The 18,669-nt window shown below is 41.1% G+C and overlaps 2 protein-coding genes across 2 annotated transcripts in view; one reads left to right on the top strand and one right to left on the bottom strand.

The window, feature by feature from the left end:
• Positions 1-95: 95 nt before the first annotated feature.
• Positions 96-4,117, top strand: LOC110059911 (uncharacterized). Its single transcript, XM_020766626.2, has 2 exons — positions 96-1,690; positions 2,818-4,117. The coding sequence occupies exon 2, from the start codon at positions 2,892-2,894 to the stop codon at positions 3,579-3,581; it is 690 nt and encodes a 229-aa protein (XP_020622285.1). The 5' UTR covers positions 96-1,690; positions 2,818-2,891; the 3' UTR covers positions 3,582-4,117.
• A 6,124-nt stretch (positions 4,118-10,241) lies between these two features.
• The window catches only part of LOC110059992 (chromatin remodeling protein domino-like), a 30,837-nt gene continuing 22,409 nt past the window's right edge, over positions 10,242-18,669 (bottom strand). Inside the window, exons 33-43 of the mRNA XM_089279145.1 lie at positions 18,343-18,399; positions 17,956-18,048; positions 17,657-17,799; positions 17,375-17,428; positions 15,800-15,899; positions 15,249-15,446; positions 14,790-14,871; positions 13,828-14,003; positions 13,281-13,433; positions 12,617-12,653; positions 10,242-12,458 (exon numbers count right to left, since the gene is read on the bottom strand). Of these exons, the coding sequence (XP_089135271.1) occupies positions 11,581-12,458; positions 12,617-12,653; positions 13,281-13,433; positions 13,828-14,003; positions 14,790-14,871; positions 15,249-15,446; positions 15,800-15,899; positions 17,375-17,428; positions 17,657-17,799; positions 17,956-18,048; positions 18,343-18,399 (1,971 nt within the window). The 3' untranslated portion in view covers positions 10,242-11,580. The remainder of the gene's footprint in view (positions 12,459-12,616; positions 12,654-13,280; positions 13,434-13,827; positions 14,004-14,789; positions 14,872-15,248; positions 15,447-15,799; positions 15,900-17,374; positions 17,429-17,656; positions 17,800-17,955; positions 18,049-18,342; positions 18,400-18,669) is intronic.

Here is an 18,669-nt window from a genome sequence, read left to right as displayed (position 1 = left end):
AGTATCGAGTTTGAATAGCCTACTGTCCTTTTAGAACCTTTTCTCAAGGCAGTACCAAATGTCCTGAAAAGCGAAAAATCGCTCCCACGTAAGAAATTCTGAAACAGACTATTTAACTCGGATTGTGTTGGAACTGTGAAATATAACCTCCGACATTAAGCGCTTCAAACAAATTCCTACAATCCTTCCGCCTAGGGTTGGGCTGGAGGGTGAACACTGCAGCTGAAATTAGGAGGGTGGTGGGAACAGTTGAGCCATTGTGAGGGCATGGGGCGAGATACATATATGTAGCGCTGCCCGGATACGGAGGATGCGCAAAGGAAAACAAAGAAGCCAGCCATATTCGTATTCTCGGCATTGGTCTGAAACTAGCAATGCAATGGAGGACATGCGGGGGAATAACATTAAAAAAATATTTACGTCATTTACATTTGAAAAGATTCCACGCATCAGCCTCAGTTGCAAGCTAGTTCCAGTCCTATACCGAGAATACGAATATAGTCTTACTGCCCAGGACTGAAAGTTTTGGGAAACTGAGACTGCAAACACTGTGACTGTGGCTTTAACTCTGAGCAAAAGCGTCTAATCATAACCTTTCTTTCGATAGATTTTCTTATAAATCCAGACTCGTTATGCATACATTTCAAACCTTGCCAATTTGCTGGAGGCAAGCAATAACCCACACAAGAGAACTCCTTTTCGAATAGCACGCATTGTTCCAATAACCTCTTGGTCTTCGGCCATCGTAGCTTGATTCAAACTATAAAACAAACAGCTCTCCTTAATTTTGACCTCAGATTCTAAAATTTTGACAGCGTCAATGATAGCAGGTGGAATACTGGAAAGGGTAACAAAAGAACAGGCAGATCGAATATGACAGAAATTCTTTCTCTATCAGTGTTTTCTCACCCTGCTGGTCCTACTGTCCTCTACTCGTATCTCAAATCCTTTTCGCACCAGAAGGGGGTTTTATCTGTTAGGCTATTATTGGTCATGACTGCAACTAAAATTTGTTGTTGCAATTGCAGTAGCGTTTTAAAAAGATCTCTAAAATAACAAACCCCATTGGAAGAAAATCAAGAGGTAGAAGGGGCTCTAGTGTCCAGTTCAGTTGAAAATTGCAAATTTTTCCAGACAAAACAACACTGACTAACATTGACGCTCTGCATCTTTAAATGAGCAGTGTTTGAATAAGACAAGTTTTAAAGGATTAATAAGAGGCCTCTTTGCCAATAACTGAAATGTTTGCGATGGGTAACATCCCTCCCCCCCATACCCCATAGAACACTGAAATGTCCGAGCGATTAAGGCCAATGGCCCAAAATCGATACCAAGATTACGAGAGAACATAAATGCCCATTCACATTTTCTTTTTCCGACCTTTTTCCGCTAGCGGCTCCTAGCTGGAGATTGTTCTCGTTCAAAACAAACAAAAAGTGTCAGGTGTTGCAGAGTGTTCTCCACATAGTTACCCATAAACTCTTCCGCAGCTATTTTTTTTTTGGGGGGGGGGATGCCACGCAACGCCCCCTCCCCCCCCCCGCAAAAAAAAGGCCGCGGAGGAGACTACGTTCCCCACCCCTGCTACTTGCACACATACAAGGCCCCTGTCCCCATCCAACAACCTATCCAACTAGAAAAATTGGGAGACTGGGTTCTAATGTAATCTCTGTAATGGCGGCTTGTAAAGGTAAGATATAGAGAGGCTAGAAGAACGCTTTTCTCATGTCAAGCTAATCTAAATGATACAGGGTCACCTCTTTTCATTTCAGGAAATGAAGAAAAAAATAGTGTCTGTGTTTTTTATATGATACAGAATGACGAGGCTCTTTCAGTATACAGGGTTCCTGTATTCTGCCATTGCTTTCTCTATCGTGATTCACTGTTGTGAACTATCAGCGAAGAACGATAGTCTTTGGCGAGGGTTATTGAATAAGGTTACATTGATGAAATGTTTTGAACCTTTTGCTAGATTGTAGAATACCGCTCACTGAATTTGAATGGTGGCCCGGTGTTGTAAAATCGCTCAAAAATCGCTGATGATTTGTCCTGAGAACAAGAGATCTAAGTAGTTTGATTAGAAATTATAAAAGGTCTCTGAGTTCAATACATTCTTCCTGGGAATTAAGTTTGGGCTTACAACGTTCGGATATAAAACGCCTTGAATAATCGCAAGTTGACGGGGCTGACCTCGTCAATTGACAATTCACAACACAGGCGATCCAAGCTCTCGATGTTATCCTTTTTTTTCACTTTTATGCGACCGTTCAGCCTAACGTGACATATGGTATATACTATTACATAACGACCGAATTTGACTACGCGAAACGTGACTCTTGCCTTGCAGCATATGGAGGTGTTGTGTTACAACGGTTTGAATTTATAAAGGTTTGTATAAGAATGTAACGGCTTTGCTTGAAAAGTCAATTATTCTTATATTTTATGAATAAATCTACTTACCCTGTTGCTGTGTTGTATTCTTTGTTGTTTGCCAGCTTCTCAGGCCGATCTAACGCGATTTCGGCCGGAGGAGCTGGCAAACAACAGGTTTACCCCAAGAAAGTGTTCCATAAGTATTTTATACCATGCCATAGACAATGTAGTGGCTAACATAATCAATGCAGTGCACAATGGAAAGGTTGTAGAAATATGGTTGAGAGTACAATGATTAACAATTAACAAATATAATACCACTTGATATCTTATATCTGACTGGGTTTTAATTGTGTTAGAATGCAGCAGTATTGCAGCATCTCAGCATCTCAAACCTCTCACATTAAGACGTATATATATTTATGTTTTGATAATTGTTTTCAGGCAAATGCAAACATTGTGGCCGGCTCTTTAACCACTTATCAGCTTACAAAGAGCATAAATGAACTCATACAGGAATGAAGTCGTACACATGCAAGCATTGTGATAAGTGTTTTAGCAAGTTATCATCTTGCAACCAACATGAACGAATTCACACAGGAGAGAAGCCATATACATGCAAGCATTGTGATAAGTGTTTTAGCAAGTCATCAGCTTGCACACAACATGAAAGAACTCACACAGGAGAGAAGCCATATACATGCAAGCACTGTAAAAAGTGCTTTAACACCTCATCAGCTTGCAGGAAACACGAACGAACTCACACAGGAGTTAAACCGTACACATGTAAGCATTGTGATAAGTGCTTTAGCCAGTTATCACATTGCAAGGAACATGAACGAACTCACACAGGAGTGAAGCCTTACAGATGCAAGAATTGTAAAAAGTGCTTTAGCTTCTCATCAGCTTGCAAGCAACATGAACGAACTCACACAGGAGAAAAACTGTATGCATGCCAGCATTGTAAAAAGTGCTTTACTTTCTTATCAAATTGGAAAGAACATGAACGAACTCACACAGGAGAGAGGCCGTATACATGCAAACATTGTAAAAGGTGCTTTAGGCAGTCATCACATTGCAAGGAACATGAACGAATTCACACAGGAGAGAAGCCGTATAAATGCAAGCACTGTAAAAAATGCTTTAGGCGCTCATCATATTGCAAGCAACATGAGGAGAAACACGTAAGAGACAGTTCTTTGAAATAAAAGTAACATGATCATTGCGTTAAGTAAGAAGACACCTTCAGAATATTAAGGATTTGTGGAGAGTTTGTTTTCAGGGCTTTAAAGGTGTCAAATTACTTTCCAGCTAAAATAAACAGAACTGAACGATGTTTACTAAAACTTTTTGTTTCTAAATGGAGCTGAAGGTTCAAAGATGTCTGGAATTTGAGTATGTTAAATACCTCATCGTTCCTTCTTTGGTACAATTTGGCTACATACCAGGCTTGATTTAGTCTTGCCATGGGTATTTTGGTTTGTCTACGTCCCGCATAAATGTGAACTATTACATGGCTCGACCAAACTCGCCGGCCATCAAAGCGTACCAAAAAGGGATGATGACAAACCATACAGATCTTAAAATGTAAATCAAGCTGAGCGAATTATTTAAGTATTAAATATTTAATTCGGGACATGGGGAACTGTTCGTAATAGAGAGGTGTCCGAGAGAGAGAGGTATCCTTAAGGAGAAATTCGACTGCAAGCGATAGGTAAACTAATAAAGGACTTAGTGTTGGTTATCATGTCTCTATATTCCTCCTGGCTCCTTTGCTCTCAAGATGGCAAAGAAGCCAAATAGTAATAAGAGCAAATACCAAATAATAGATTAGGGACATGTAACCATGACGTTCAGCGGGGTCATGTGGCATGGACAAAATAATGTGTGCAAACAGACAAATGTTGAGGGGTTAAGTCTCAGGAATATGTTGCTGGGACAAGTCTTCTCCTTTTCCAATGTATACTTTTTGTTTCGTGCAACACAAATTTCAGGGAAAATTTGTTCCTGCGACATGTCATGGCCTACAACAGTGTTAAAATTAAGTGGGGCTATATTTCGGCCAGCAAGCTCGAAACCGAGCTAGCAATTATTTTTCCCCTGTCCATTTCACTGCAAACCAAGGCCATCACGAGTTAGTTTAGAGTCCCTGGGACTGGGAAATATCGTTAGAGTTCATGGAAATCAAGCCAAAGTTGGTCAAAATCAAGGTGCGCGTAAGGCGGTCTCGGCTACTTTTTCAGTGTTAAAATTAAGTGGGGATATATTTCGGCCAGCATGCTCGAGACCGAGCGTGCAATTATTTTTCCCCTATCCATTTCACTGCTAACCAAGGCCATCACGAGTTAGTTTAGAGTCCATGGGACTGGGAAATATGGCCCAAGTTCTTGGAAATCAAGCCAAACTTGGTCAAAATCAAGGTACGCGTAAGGCGGTCTCGGTTACTTTTTCAGTGTTAAAATTATGTGGGGCTATATTTCGGCCAGCAAGCTCGTAACCGAGCGTGCAACTACTTTTCCCCTGTCCATTTCACTGCAAACCAAGGCCATCACGGGTTAGTTTAGATTCCCTGGGACTGGGAAATATCGTCCAAGTTCATGGAAATCAAGCCAAAGTTGGTCAAAATCAAGGTGCGCGTAAGCCGGTCTCGACTACTTTTTCAGTGTTAAAATTAATTGGGGCTATATTTCGGCCAGCATGCTCGAGACCGAGCGTGCAATTATTTTTCCCCTGTCGATTTCACTTAAAACCAAGGTCATCACGACTTAGTTTAGAGTCCCTGGGACTGGGAAATGTCGTCCAAGTTCTTGGAAATCAAGCCTAAGCACACATGTAACTCGAAAAGACCTTGTCCTTCAGTGAAATCGACTAGCCAAAAATAATGGAAAGCTTGGTTATGTGCATTGCAGCCGAAATATAGCTTACTGAGACACTGGAAAAAAGCAGAGACCGGGCTGCGTATACTTTGATTTTGTCTTTTCTAGTCATGATTTCCAAGAGCTTAGAGGATATTTTCGAGTGCCAGGGACTTGAAACGAACCCGAGAAGACCTTGTACTTCAGTGAAATCGACAGGCCAAAAATAAGCGAAAGCTTGGTTATGTGCATTATGGCCGAATTATAGCTCACTCAGACACCGGAAAAAAGCAGAGACCGGGCTGCGCAAACTTTGATTTTGACCTACGTAACCCTGATTTCCAAGAGCGTGGACGATATTTCCGACTCTTAGGGACTTGACACTAACTCGAAAAGACCTTGTCCTTCAGTGAAATCGACAAACCAAAAATATTCGAAAGCTTGGTTATGTGCCTGCTGGCCGAAATATAGCCTCCGTTAAACTGGGCTCCGCAAACTTTGATTTTCACCTACGTAGCCTTTATTTCCAGGAGCTTGGACGATATTTCCGAGTCCCAGGGACTTGAAACTAACTCGAGAACACCTTGTCCTTCAGTGAAATCGACAAGCCAAAAGTAATCGAAAGCTTGGTTAAGTGCATGCTGGCCGAAATATAGCCCCTGTTAAGCTTACTCAGACACTGGAAAGAAGCAGAGAGCAAGCTGCGCAAACGTTGATTTCCACCCACTTAGGCTTGATTTCCAAGAGCTTGGACGATATTTCCGAGTCCCAGGGGCTTGGAACTAACTCGAAAAGACCTTGTCCTTCAGTGAAATCGACAAACCAAAAATAATCGACTGCTCGGTTATGTGCACTGTGGCCGAAATATAGCTTACTCAGACACTGGAAAAAAGCAGAGACCGAGCAGTGCGCAAACTTTGATTTTCACCTACCTAATTGTAGGCTTGATTTCCAAGAGCTTGGACGATATTTCCGAGCCCCAGTGACTTAATTGACGCCAACTCGAGAAGACCTTGTCCTTCAGTGAAATCGACAGGCCAAAAATAATCGAAAGCTTGGTTATGTGCATTGTGGCCGAAATGTAGCTTACTCAGACATTGGAAAAAAGCAGAGACCGGGCTGCCCAAACTTTGATTTTGATCTACTTAGACTAGTTTTCCAAGAGCTTGGACGATATTTCCGAGTCTTTTTCATAGAGTCTACCTACCAAAGCAAGCATGGTATCTTGAATAAAGTCATTAGTCAGGCTAACAGGTTTAGTGTGAGGATACAAGGCATCTTCAGTGAGATCTAGGCAGAACTAAGCAGCCTTGAAGAGTTTCTTTTCATTTGTACTGTTATCATTGATACTGCCAGCGTAATAAACACACTTAGCCTTTTTCCGTCTAGTTGGTAGTCCCATTGTGGGGAGATACACGTGTCTGTTTAAGGTAGTCCATCAGCTGAGACGATTTTAATACACATCTCGGGGGAACAAACGAAACTGATTTTACGTTAATCTTTGACTATTCAGGATTATAAAAAGGTATGATGGCAATTCTGGAACGGCAGACTTTCATCCTAAAAATCGTGTTTGAAATGTGCTTCCTCAACTCAACCAATAACCGCCATTTTGTTTTTAAGGAGATTTGCTTGTATAGTATATAGGTTCGTAAAATTATACCCAAAGCAGGTTAAAACATCAATGAAAGATGTATTTAAGGGAACCCATATGTACATTTCGTGTTCTTGTCGTTATTGGAACAATAACAGTATTATGACGTCATGACGTCATTTTCTCAGAGTGTATGCAAAATTTATAGTTTTCTTTACTTTTCCTGTCTACAGGCGGCATGACCTTTCAATAAAACTTTTTTACTCCATTGTCTATTTATTTTAACTTACAATTGACGTTTTAAAACTCAATACTTAAAAGTTCTTTCGTTTGTTTGATTACTTTATGAGTCGTCTTGGTTCTAGACTATGCAAATTAGCATCCTTATGTTTCAGACGGACAGGATTAGAATTGGAAAGAAAGGGGGAACTGAAGTCACCGTAGTATTTAGAGGCGAACACAAACAAACAAAACATTATACACGTTTGGAAAACATTTACTGGCCGACTTACTTGTGATTAATGTGGTCAATCGTCAGCATCTTCGTCATCACTTCCATCTGGATTTTCATTCTCAAGAACGTTTTCTGACACCATGTTCTCACATTGCAAAATACACATGTCAGTGCATTTGAGTCCAGCTTTCAAACAACAGCATGTTTCCACAGAGCAAACTCTTTTGCACGTGCAAGACAATAGTTCAAGGACCTTCTGGAGCAGGCTTAGTTCCAAGCCAGACAAATTCCACTAGCTTCGATGTACTGCATACTTTCCAGCCGTGCCCGTGAGGAGAGGGAACTCTGGATGCGAAATCACAGCTCTTCTGCAGATAGCTGCTTGATAATTGGCACGCTTCATGTGAAGACGCAGCGACGTCCTACATGGTGGCATTGCTTCTGTATCTACTTTTCCTCCCTTTGCACAGTACAGCTCATAGCGTAACAGATCCATATTCTGGCCTTTCTTTCCATACAGTTGACATACTAGTGCTTCAGCAGCATTAAATGTTGCATCGGATACACTCCACGTCTCTCCTATTTCCACCATTGCTTCCACATAAAATTCAATCTTGAGAAGTAGTTGAATTGTCTTCCACTTTCCCTTTCCAGAAAATGAGGATACCGTGACACATCCTGTCAATGCATATACTCCGATGAGTGCTTTCGAGAAGTTTTGTTCACTTATGCTCGGATTTAAAAGTCTGCATACGAGCCAAGTGGCCCATCAAGCCGAAGCTTATCCCGGTTTCTGTAACATCAAGCGACTAGGAGTATTTCTACTCCCCCCTGGATTGGATGCTATTCCATCGCAGGGTTACCCCCAGCATTAAGTTCGTCGGTACCCATTTATACACCTGGGTGGAGAGAGGCACTGTGAGAGTAAAGTGTCTTGCCCAAGAACACAACACAATGTCCCCGGCCAGGACTCGAACCCGGACCGCTCGATCCGGAAACGAGCGCACTAACCATGAGGCCACCGCGCCTCCCACAACTTACCGGACTTAGCTGCTTGAAAAGACTCTCTGCCACAATGGACAGTTCAATTATTGTAGTCTTCGTGCTTCTGCCTTTCTTTATGTAACACTTTCCAAGGGCTTGATTATGGCTGAGAAGTAGGATTTGGATATCTGTATCATCAGCTTCTTCGTGACTGCACTTGAATTCAGGAACCGGCTCAGACGTGATGGAGTCTAACTTCCAGTATTCATCCTGAATAGTAACATACAATTTTCTGTCACCAAGCTTGCTCCTGAACTCTTTCTTCTTCCACTGAGACACAAGCAACTTCACAATCTCAACCTTGTTTGAGGCAATACTCAACAGTTTGCTCCATGACTTATAACCATGACTTATAACCTTATAACCAGGCAGAATGTTCTTGTACTTGATTCCGTCAGATCCTGAAGCCCTTTTTGACCTCTCCACATTCTTAATAGATTGTTCTTAATATACATCGAACACAACATCTATCCCTTTGCTACAGTTGCTTGTTACTCTATCGAATAATCCTCTGGGACAACGGGGAAACTGGCTCCAACTGGAGGCTTGAACTTCTGCAGGATGGCCATCCCATCAAATATGCTAGTTGCATTTTCAGGATATCTTTCTGTCACCTCAATACGCCTTTCGAGTTGCTGTGAAATCTTTGACTTGTTTGCCTTCTGTGGCAGACCATGGGGATCTGCAGACCATAGGGATCTGCAAGGGACCAGGGAAGAGTTCCAAAAGGAAACGTTAACACTGTTTTCATGTCGATTTTCCGGAACTGCCCAGGCTGAGCCATTCGCGCAAACAAAGCTTGATCCATTTGTAGGGGAAGCACAAGATCCTTGGTGCGAATCTCTGCGATAGTCTTGAGATCTTTGAATGACCTCAGCTTCATTTTTCTCAAAGGATCGAGGAAATTTGCTGTTGGCAAAGGTGAGAATCGACTGATTACAAAGTCATTCAATACCTTTTAGCCTCGCTCTCTGGCTTGAAGCAAATCATTGCGTACTTCCGTAGTCGCTGTCACACCTGTGGACAGAGTTGTAGGATCGGACTCTTTTGCCCAGGGGTTACTAAATACTCTCTAGGAGACCAACTACCTTCCCCGCAGCTTCCAAATCTGTCTTGATCCGTGCAGGAGCCAGTTCCTTGTGACCGTATGCCTTGTCAGCTGTCACTGATAAATGTAAACGTTTTGTAAGTTAGCCATTACATTGCCAGTGCAAGTCATATAGTTTATACCATCTCTATGATTTCTTTTAAGGCCACATCAATGCAAGTGTATTTTGTTCCTCTCGTCCAGTTTTAGGCAATTTACATGTGGGATTGACAGTAATGGCTATCAAAGCATTTGGAGGGAGAGGGGGCTTTTTTCTTGTATTGCCGAAAAGGAAATTGACTAACCGTTGTTAGCGCGAATTTGTCATTCCGACGGGGCCCTGCGCTCCACCACAATTTCTTCGCCACCTCTATCTGAATTCTCTGGATCCGCCCCTGAAGTAGGCTCGATTTCCAGCCGTTCTGGGAGTACGGTTGGTTAAAAACCAAGCCTACCCCTGAAGTTTCTGAAAATAGTTCTTTCTCGTGCTCCCTTTCTGGACTAAACAGTAAGGGGTAAACTGTATTTGTGTAAGAAAAAGAGGACTCACAAATCTTTTGTATGGATTTTTATGGGGTTGTATCATGTCCCTTCAACGAATGCGAGCCACTTAAGACAACTCCCAGAATTCTTTGCATTCGTGCAGTGAAAAATAAATGCTGGCTGCCATCACGAGCGGAGTTTTCCACCTCCTTTGTGTATTAACCTTTATAGAAAGTTTTATACAACAAGTACTCCCACTGGAAGAAAATCAAGAGTGAGAATGGGTCCTAGTGTTCACCTTAGCTCAAACTACAAATAGTTCCAGGCAAAATAACACCGAGTACGACCGAGTAGGACTAACACTTTCTTTAATACTCTATCTTTAGATAAACAATATTTTAAGAAGACAAACCAGACTACGTTAATGCTATTTACAAAGCTGAATAACAAAATGCCTCTTCTCTAATTATACTGAACGGTTCCTCGAAAATTTGTTTCACACTGTGGCAATGGGTAACAATCCCCTCTTCTTCCGTCTTCCATTTGTGCTACACTATCAGGAAAAAATGCTGATTTTCGCAAACAAGACGAGAATCACTATCAACTTCGTTGAAAATATAGTTCTTAGAAACCCCTAGGGGTTACTCATTAAAAAAAGGGAAAATTAATGAAAGGCTTTTATACCAGTGAGACCACAAAAGACCCGTCAACATCTTTCAGTCTCAAAGAAAAACATCGACCTTCTCATTTACAAACGAGGGAAATACTTCAAAAATCCTGACACATTTTGGTGCAAAGAGAGAAAACAAATCTGCATTGGGACAAATTTATTTTTTGTACCCATTAGAGTGCTGTCTACGTTGCGAGGTGGTTGCTCAGAATTGAGCGGATAATAAAAGCAAATAAACAGAAACAAACAAAAAAACAGACACTGTTCAAATACTGAAAAGAAAATGCATAGAAAACTGGTGGACGCCAGCATTCTCGCGACACAACGGGTAGAAAAGTCTGTATGGCTTTGTCGCACCTCTTGCCAAACAACGTTTGTAGATTTTTGTTTTTGTTTTTTTCAAACGGTGCTATTTCGTTCCATATGCAGTATTCTCTTATTAGTCACGTTTCTCAATGGCATGTTTTCTGCACGCCTGCAGGAGGATACACTTATGCTTAAGAGGCTAAATAACGCTTGGTAGAGCCGCATAGACCGTTTCCATCTTAATGGATGGCATCAAGTCGTTCACATCAACTAGTTACAAAAGTTTTTTTTCATACCTGGTTACATGCAATCAAAACGAGGTGAGTATATCAGTTTGTATTAATATGATAAACTGCAGGGGTTGTAATCACAATCTTGTCTGTTAACCTTTGAAACAGTCGCATTATTTTCTGATTTCGGGGTACAACGAATATCAAGAAAGTGTAAATGTGCTGTTTAGGATTGAGGTCATGGAAGTGACCGCCAAGGCAAAACTGAAGGTCAGTAGTTTGTAAGGATATTTTGAAAGAATAAAAGCTGTTTTGTAGTCTCCTTGTCTACTAATCCGACTTCGGCTAAAGTATTTCCAAAAGACAAAACTGAAATACAATACTCTTCAACAGTGTGCACAAATCTACGAGAAAATTGTGTTAATTCATATATCATTTCATTTTCTTACAAAACTACTTTACATAAGAAAAGAGGAGCACTATGTCAGTGCTTGCGCTGCCTCATAGCGTATGTATGCTGTTGTTGTTGCTGCTGCTGCTGTTGCTGTTGTTGTTGCTGCTGCTGTTGTACTTGCTGCTGCTGTAGTAGCTGTACAGTAGGGCCAGCAGTCCTCTGAAGGGTGACAGTTGTCATCTGCTGAGGCTGCTGTGGCTGCTGCTGTTGATGTTGAACCTGTGCTGTCCCCAGCTTGACCACAGACTGAGTAACTTGACTCTTCACCTGCACAGTGCTCGCCACCTGCTGCTGTTGTTGCTGAGCAACAAGCAGTTGAGCCTGCGACGTCATTGGTTTTGCCACACTAGCAGTGGCAGTAGCCATCTGGCCTCCCTGTGCACCGTGGATGGTAGTCACTCCTCCTACAGCCTGCTGCTGTTGACGTAATGCCATATTTTTTAACATCTGCTGTTGTTGCCGCTGTTGAAGCTGATGCTGCAGCTGTAACTGTCGCGAAGGTGTTAACTGTGCCAGTTGCTGCTTACTCAGGAGCTGTTGAAGCTGTTGCTGGGTGATCGTCTGAGGAGCCTTCTTCAGTATAGCAGCTTGCTGTAGGTTTGCAATCTGCTGCTGCTGCTGTTTCTGTTGTTGCTGCTGCTGCTGTACAGTGGCCTGCTGCTGCACTGTACCTGGCTTTGGCATTGTGCTTGTATTGGAAGCAACAGCCCCCTGATTGACTTGCCCTTGATTAACTTGTTGAATCTGGATGCGTTTGAGTTGTTGCTGCTTGATCTGTTCTGCTTGATGTATCCTTTTCATTTGTGCCTGCCGCTGCTGCTGTTGCCTCAGTAATGTAAGCTGTTGGGGAGTCAGTTTCACTCCTTGCGGAACACCAAACTGCGTTGTAGCAACTGGAAGATTATGACCTGAAGTAAACCAACAGTCAAGCGAACCACACGTCAGTTACAAGAAAAAAATTACAGCAGTTCTAGAAAACTATTTTAAAGAGCAAAACACACTTGTACTGAAGCAAGATACTTTTGAAATAAGAAATGCTGGCCAGCAGCGATAACAATACACATACTTGCAGTAGCAACTGACGAGGAAGTTTGTAGTCCAATCTGTGAAAAGAAATCAAAACAGTTGGTTGCTGAACGGAAGGAAAAATTTGTTTAAACCCTTCACAAGCTGCAGTGAGGCATCACAGTGTAAAATTAATAATCTCTAAACAGGGAAGGCGGTCTAGAGTCAAATGGTACAATTTAATTAACCATAGAAGACAAATGTTTTAAAAGCGTGGAAGCAGAGGAACACACAACTAAGAATAAAACTCCTTAACTTGATTCAGGTATCAAATGAAGGCTGGAATTAAATAAAATTGTTTGCAAGACTTGAACTACGGCAACATGTCATCCGTGTCAGTGACCAACCATCTGACGAAATTACTTTCTTTAGTTGAGGAGTTTGACAACGGGGCAAAAATGACTATCTATTGTTGAGTCCTCTCCCGAGAATTTAACTTGGATGATGGAAAGAGATAGAGTGATTTTATATACGAAATTAACAGTCCGTTTCCCGTAAGGGGTGTAGCTCGCTCGGATAGCACGTCAAGCAGAGTGACAACTTCCTGGAATGAGGGTTTATGGCTCTGGTGTTGGAGATTAGCAGTACTCTTTTTAAGGGCTGTCTGGCCACAGTGGAAACAGCTGGATGTCTCAGGCACCCACCTGTTGGCATGATCTCCTTACCTGACTGACCACAGTTGCTGATGATGCCGGTGTTAAGCTGGTGGTAGCACCCAGTGTTATTGATGTTGCCGTGCCTGACGCAAGAGAGCTGCTGACCTGACGCGGCTGTGTCTGCAGAACTCTTGTTGTTGCCACACCAGCTGAAGATGCATTCTGATGAAATCAAACATCAAAATTTACTTTGTTAAAGTGCCTATGAAACCAAATGAAAAAGTTGCTCAAAATAACTTTGTGGTATTGATGATAATGTTCTGACTGCATACTTTTCCATGACCTTGACAAAGAAACGCGACCGTGTGAGACATATGCTTCCGCGGCCATTTTGATTTGATGACGACACAGGGTTTGCACAACTCGCAGCAATTTTAAAAAGTCAATAGATATTGTGGCGATAGTAATGGCGGATAAAAGCGATATCCCCGACGAGGAGGGAAATAGTGTGCAGCAGGAAGCCGTGACAACGCTAGTTGTACCAATACGAGTTATTCCCCCCCCCCCCGGGAGGGGGGGAGAAAGGATTCTAAACTTAACTGTTTATTAATCTTACCGCTGGCACTTGAACAAGGGAAGTTGGTATTTTGCCTTGCATCCTTTTGTTGATTGTGGCAAAGGATGATGATGTCATAGAGCTGAGACCTGCAGCATTGCCCTTGTGAGTATTAACCACAATACTCGAGGTACCTGCAGCAGGTACAGTTTGACCACTGAGCACAATTCCGGCAGCTGTCAATCAAACAACAATCAGCAACTACTATTGGTCTCTGATTTGTTGTAAGAGCGGTTTTCATTAGAATAGTAATTGGTTTTGCATCACTACGCTACACGATTGGTTTAAAAATTTCGCGCCACTTTTTCATCCGATCAGAAGTAAAACCAAAACCAATCGTGACTCATTCGCATAAGTTTTCCCGTGCTTTACGTCGGCTACACGCAGTTAATTCGAGTTTTGATTGGTTTGCTGTATTGCCTCTGTCCCTTGTGATTGGCCAGAGTGATTGCTTTGGTTTTGGTTTTACGACACTCAATTGAAAACCACTCTATCGCAACTCTTAACTACACATCCTGAAAACCTGTTCTCTTAGTAAGTGCAACCTTCCACACTAACAAATTTCATTGTGTTGAGTAAAAGTGAAAAGAAAAAGTGAATTCTGTTGCCCAGCCAGGGATCAAAGATGCATGGCAAATGAGTTTCTGTAGTATGAAATCTGATCAAACAAAATGAAGCCAGTTAAAACGTCTAATTTATTATCCAAAGCTACAGGAACTTTAACAAATAACTCTACTTTGACAGGACATCTAGAAATTTCATGACCAGATGCAAAAATGAATTCCCAGACTTTTGGACCTTCAAATCTTTTCCCGGCTTTTCCCTAAACCTGAAGCAAACCTGCATCAGAATAATTTTCATTTTTGGCGTAACACTTCAGTGAACGCACCCATCTCTTAGTTTAATGCACCTCAGAGATATATATTTTATGTCAAATACACATAAAAGATGAAAACATTAACCTGTAGTCTTCAGCAAAGTGGATGCAGGCGTGGTTCCTGTAGCTCCCTGAAGAGCTGCATTTTTCTGAAGTGCTGCAGCGGCCTGAAATATTCATACCATGAGCAGCATTAGTTCATGTGTGTCTGTGATCAAAATACCTATTCAGTTTGCTTTCTTTGAGCTTTAGTTCTGAGAATTTGGTGACATATCAAGACAATATATATCCGCTAGCTTTATTGTATCAGTCCTGACACTGATCTATTCTGATTGAAAATGTACTGATCATGTAAGAAGAAATTACAGGTTAGTCACCATCATAAACATATTTTATAGTTGATAAATACTAGGTATTGTTACCAGATGGCATGCATTTACCAAACAATCTTAAATTTACATGTATACAGGTCATTCATATTTCTCCAAACCAAGAATTGAAGTATCAGAAGGAGACACAACATAAATTGTATGATATAACTTACAGCAGTAGGTGAAGAGTTAAGCTGTGTGGTAGTGGTTAGTTTTTGAGCAGGAAGCTGTGGTGTTGTACTTGGCAGCTGTTTTGTCACAGTCTGTTGGGTAAGCTGGGCTGCCTGTGGTTGCGGCAGCTGTGAAGGTGCTGCCACAGGTTGATTTTGTTGCTGTTGCTGCTGCTGTTGCTGTTGTTGCTGCTGCTGTAACTGTTGAAAATACAGACGAATAAAACGTGTAATATTCACTGCAAGTCATTGTCATTGCTGTCTGTGCTAACCATTGCGTCCTGTAACCTTACCCCATCCAAGAAGACTGGATACATACGCAAGTAACCCTAGAAAATTTATCCTATCTTCAATATTTTACTTTGCGTCTACAAAAACTTTTGATCAAAAATGTTTAAAAACTGTTTCACAAACTTCACTGAAAGTTCAAATGATCAATATTACAAGTACTTTCAAATACTATTTACACTTTATTGCTGAAACCCCCTTGTTTATGAAAAGCTAATTTCATTACAGCTGTTTTTAACTCCTAGTTAAAACAGTTCTTTCCTCACCGCAGCATTCTGTGCAGCAGCAGCCTTCTCTCGAGCGATTCTTTCTGTTTTCATAGTAGCCAGTTGTACTGGATTCAAAGTCTTTTCCTCTGAAATCCCACTTCAAGAGCAGAGTATATTGTTAACAACTAGTAGTAATCAAAGATTATGAGAGTGCGTTCGACTCGGACGCCTTGACTTTAATATATATACCTTAAATAAATGGTTTCACTAACTAACTTTCAACCTCTGTTTATTGCTAAAATCAACGTTCTTCATCGACAACCGAGGTTTTACAGACAGATATATCATAGTGGCAAAGTCCATGCCAGTTTAAGAGGTTCCTGTACTAACTATGATTTGTTGATTCGTTGCGTGACAGCGCCAGTTTCCGTAGACTCAAATTTCGTGCTTCATATTCTCACATTAACTGGTAATGTTTAAGCGTAATAGTTAATTTGAAAAAGTATATTTTACATATATTATTCTAAGCTGGAAGCACAAATATAAGCAAACATTTGCAATCGTGTGCCCGCTTATCGTCGGCGTAAACAAACCCCGTGCGACTGATTCGAGTATTTCCCCTGATGAATAAAGTAAACAGTATTTACATAATTTGCCGTTCCTTGGTTCCGGCACACTCTTAAGGATCTTTCCCCGCCGATTTCAAACAATATTTGACCGGATAAAGATTGAGCTACATGTATCTGTCGTGACCGGAACTAATCAACAAATGCAATCAAAATTTAGCTGGTTTCCCACGATTAGCATTCCAAACATACAAAATAAACAAGGACAATACCCTCAGATTTCGATAAATGCTACCATCGAAGCGTTTATATTCACTAATATCCAACGCTGAGAGCACAAAATAGCGAAGCCCACGGCGCCTGAATGGAAAGAAGTCAAAGAAAGCAGCGCAAAGTCGAGCTCGCATGGCCTGCTTACATGCTCACATGTTTGCCACATGTCTTATCACATGTAATCTCATGTCTCAGTATTAAACAGTACCAGTTTACTGGCCGAGACATGCCCGTGAAAAAATCAAGCGGGGTGGCCATTTTGGTGTCCTTACAGGAATGTTGGGTTTTATCTGCATATAACCGTGCACAGGGCAACCAACTCTGGAAAGCCACAGGCCAAAATCAGGTTTGCGTTCTTCGAACGCAACTACACAAGGATTTTCAACACTAACACAGAAAAACCTAATGGCTGACCAAAGTAGGATATCGAACAACACTTTCATCATGCTGGAAAAATTAACAAATGAATGTGTTGTTTCCCCCCCTCCCCCCCACCCCTGGAAATACCCAGCTTATTGTTCATAACAGATGGTATTGAGGTCCTGTTCTTGTGGCATAAAGCAACTGAGCATAGTACTATTGATACACTCCCTAGACGAGACGCTAGTTCATTGCAACTTAACCACCCTTGTCACATTGTCAGGTTACTCTGCGTAAAAAACTTCAATTTAAACTTCTGGGAGGGGAGAGATACCCTGAGAGTAACAACTCGCCTAAGTAGCAAGGCTTGAGACAAAAACATTGGAAGCTGATTACAAAAAAAAAAAAAATAGCTGCTGAGATACATCTTTACCTTGCACTCAAGACAGCAGAGTGCTTGAAATTCTTTAACTGTGGATCCACCAACCTTGAAAAACAAGTAGACCATGGCAATTTAAAACAGGAATTACTCAAAGACACTGGAGAAATGTATATATTTAATTTACATCCGTTTTGGTAAAATTATCAAATCATACACTGGTGCAAAAAGATGCAACAAAGAATAAAGCTCATTGTTCAAGGTGGAGAACTTGTGACAATGACAAAAGTTGTCCATGAGATAGCTGAGTGATCGTGAGTGATCGTGAGTACTCACAGTTGCTTGAGGGTTGGTTTCCTCTTCTGAGATGTCCTTTTGACAAGTTCAAACACGGATGAACGTACAATAGTAGGTGAACGACCAGCATCTTGAGCTAACAAATGATGTGTCTTAAAAGGTCTGCCACTAGTGCCTTTGATCTGTAGGAAACAAAACACTTTTAACACACTATTATAAAATTCACCATGACAAAAAACTTAAAGATACATCAAATGTATTAAATATCTTTCTTCTTCTTTCTGGAATTAAGAGATTTGCAAAACTGTTTCAGCCAAACTAGCTAGGAGTCTACCTACCTTGACTGGTAAATTGTGCGACTGTGTAAGGTATGGCTGAGTGAATGACTTATATCTTGTCTTTAATTTCTTCAAGGTCTCCTCTGCTGCAGGCTAATAACAAAAATAAAAATACAGTTTTTGAAAATGTTCTCCATTAATTCATCAAATTATGCAGATGTTTCCTTACAAGGTAACGAGCAGCTGCTTAAATCCAGAAGGAACACTTTTACACTAAGATGCTAACAGAGAGCCAGAGTTAAAGAATGCAATGGTCTCTGAAGTACAGTAGTTTACTGGATAGCACTTGCTTCAATTACCACTTTATAAAGTATAGCTGACAAAGGGTTTTTTTTTCTCAGAGATCTGCTAGCAGAACTCAGTAAATGAAATCACAATGATCCTTACCAAAGGAACTTTGCCCTCCTCCCTTGGAATGATCATGTTCAAGTAGCGATCACGGCACTGAAACAACGAAAAAAATTATTCAAGTAATCTCTCTACATAAGAGGCATATGGTAAAATCTGATATCTAGCCATCTATCAAGTTTTATACATAGAGGATATTACATGGCATTATTACATAGAGGATATCACATAGAGGATATTACATGAGTATTAAGAAATATTTCACGACTGAGTGCAACGAATGAGTAAAATAGTTTTCAACATGAGAAGAAAAATTTCGTACCTCCAAGCGGCCATGCAATATCCTTTTGATAATTGATAACTGAG

The sequence above is a fragment of the Orbicella faveolata genome, unplaced genomic scaffold (assembly GCF_042242905.1).
Source record: "Orbicella faveolata isolate gen_17 unplaced genomic scaffold, um_ofav_v1 contig_47, whole genome shotgun sequence".
NCBI classification, from domain to species: domain Eukaryota; kingdom Metazoa; phylum Cnidaria; class Anthozoa; order Scleractinia; family Merulinidae; genus Orbicella; species Orbicella faveolata.
This window is presented reverse-complemented; position numbering and strand designations above follow the sequence as displayed.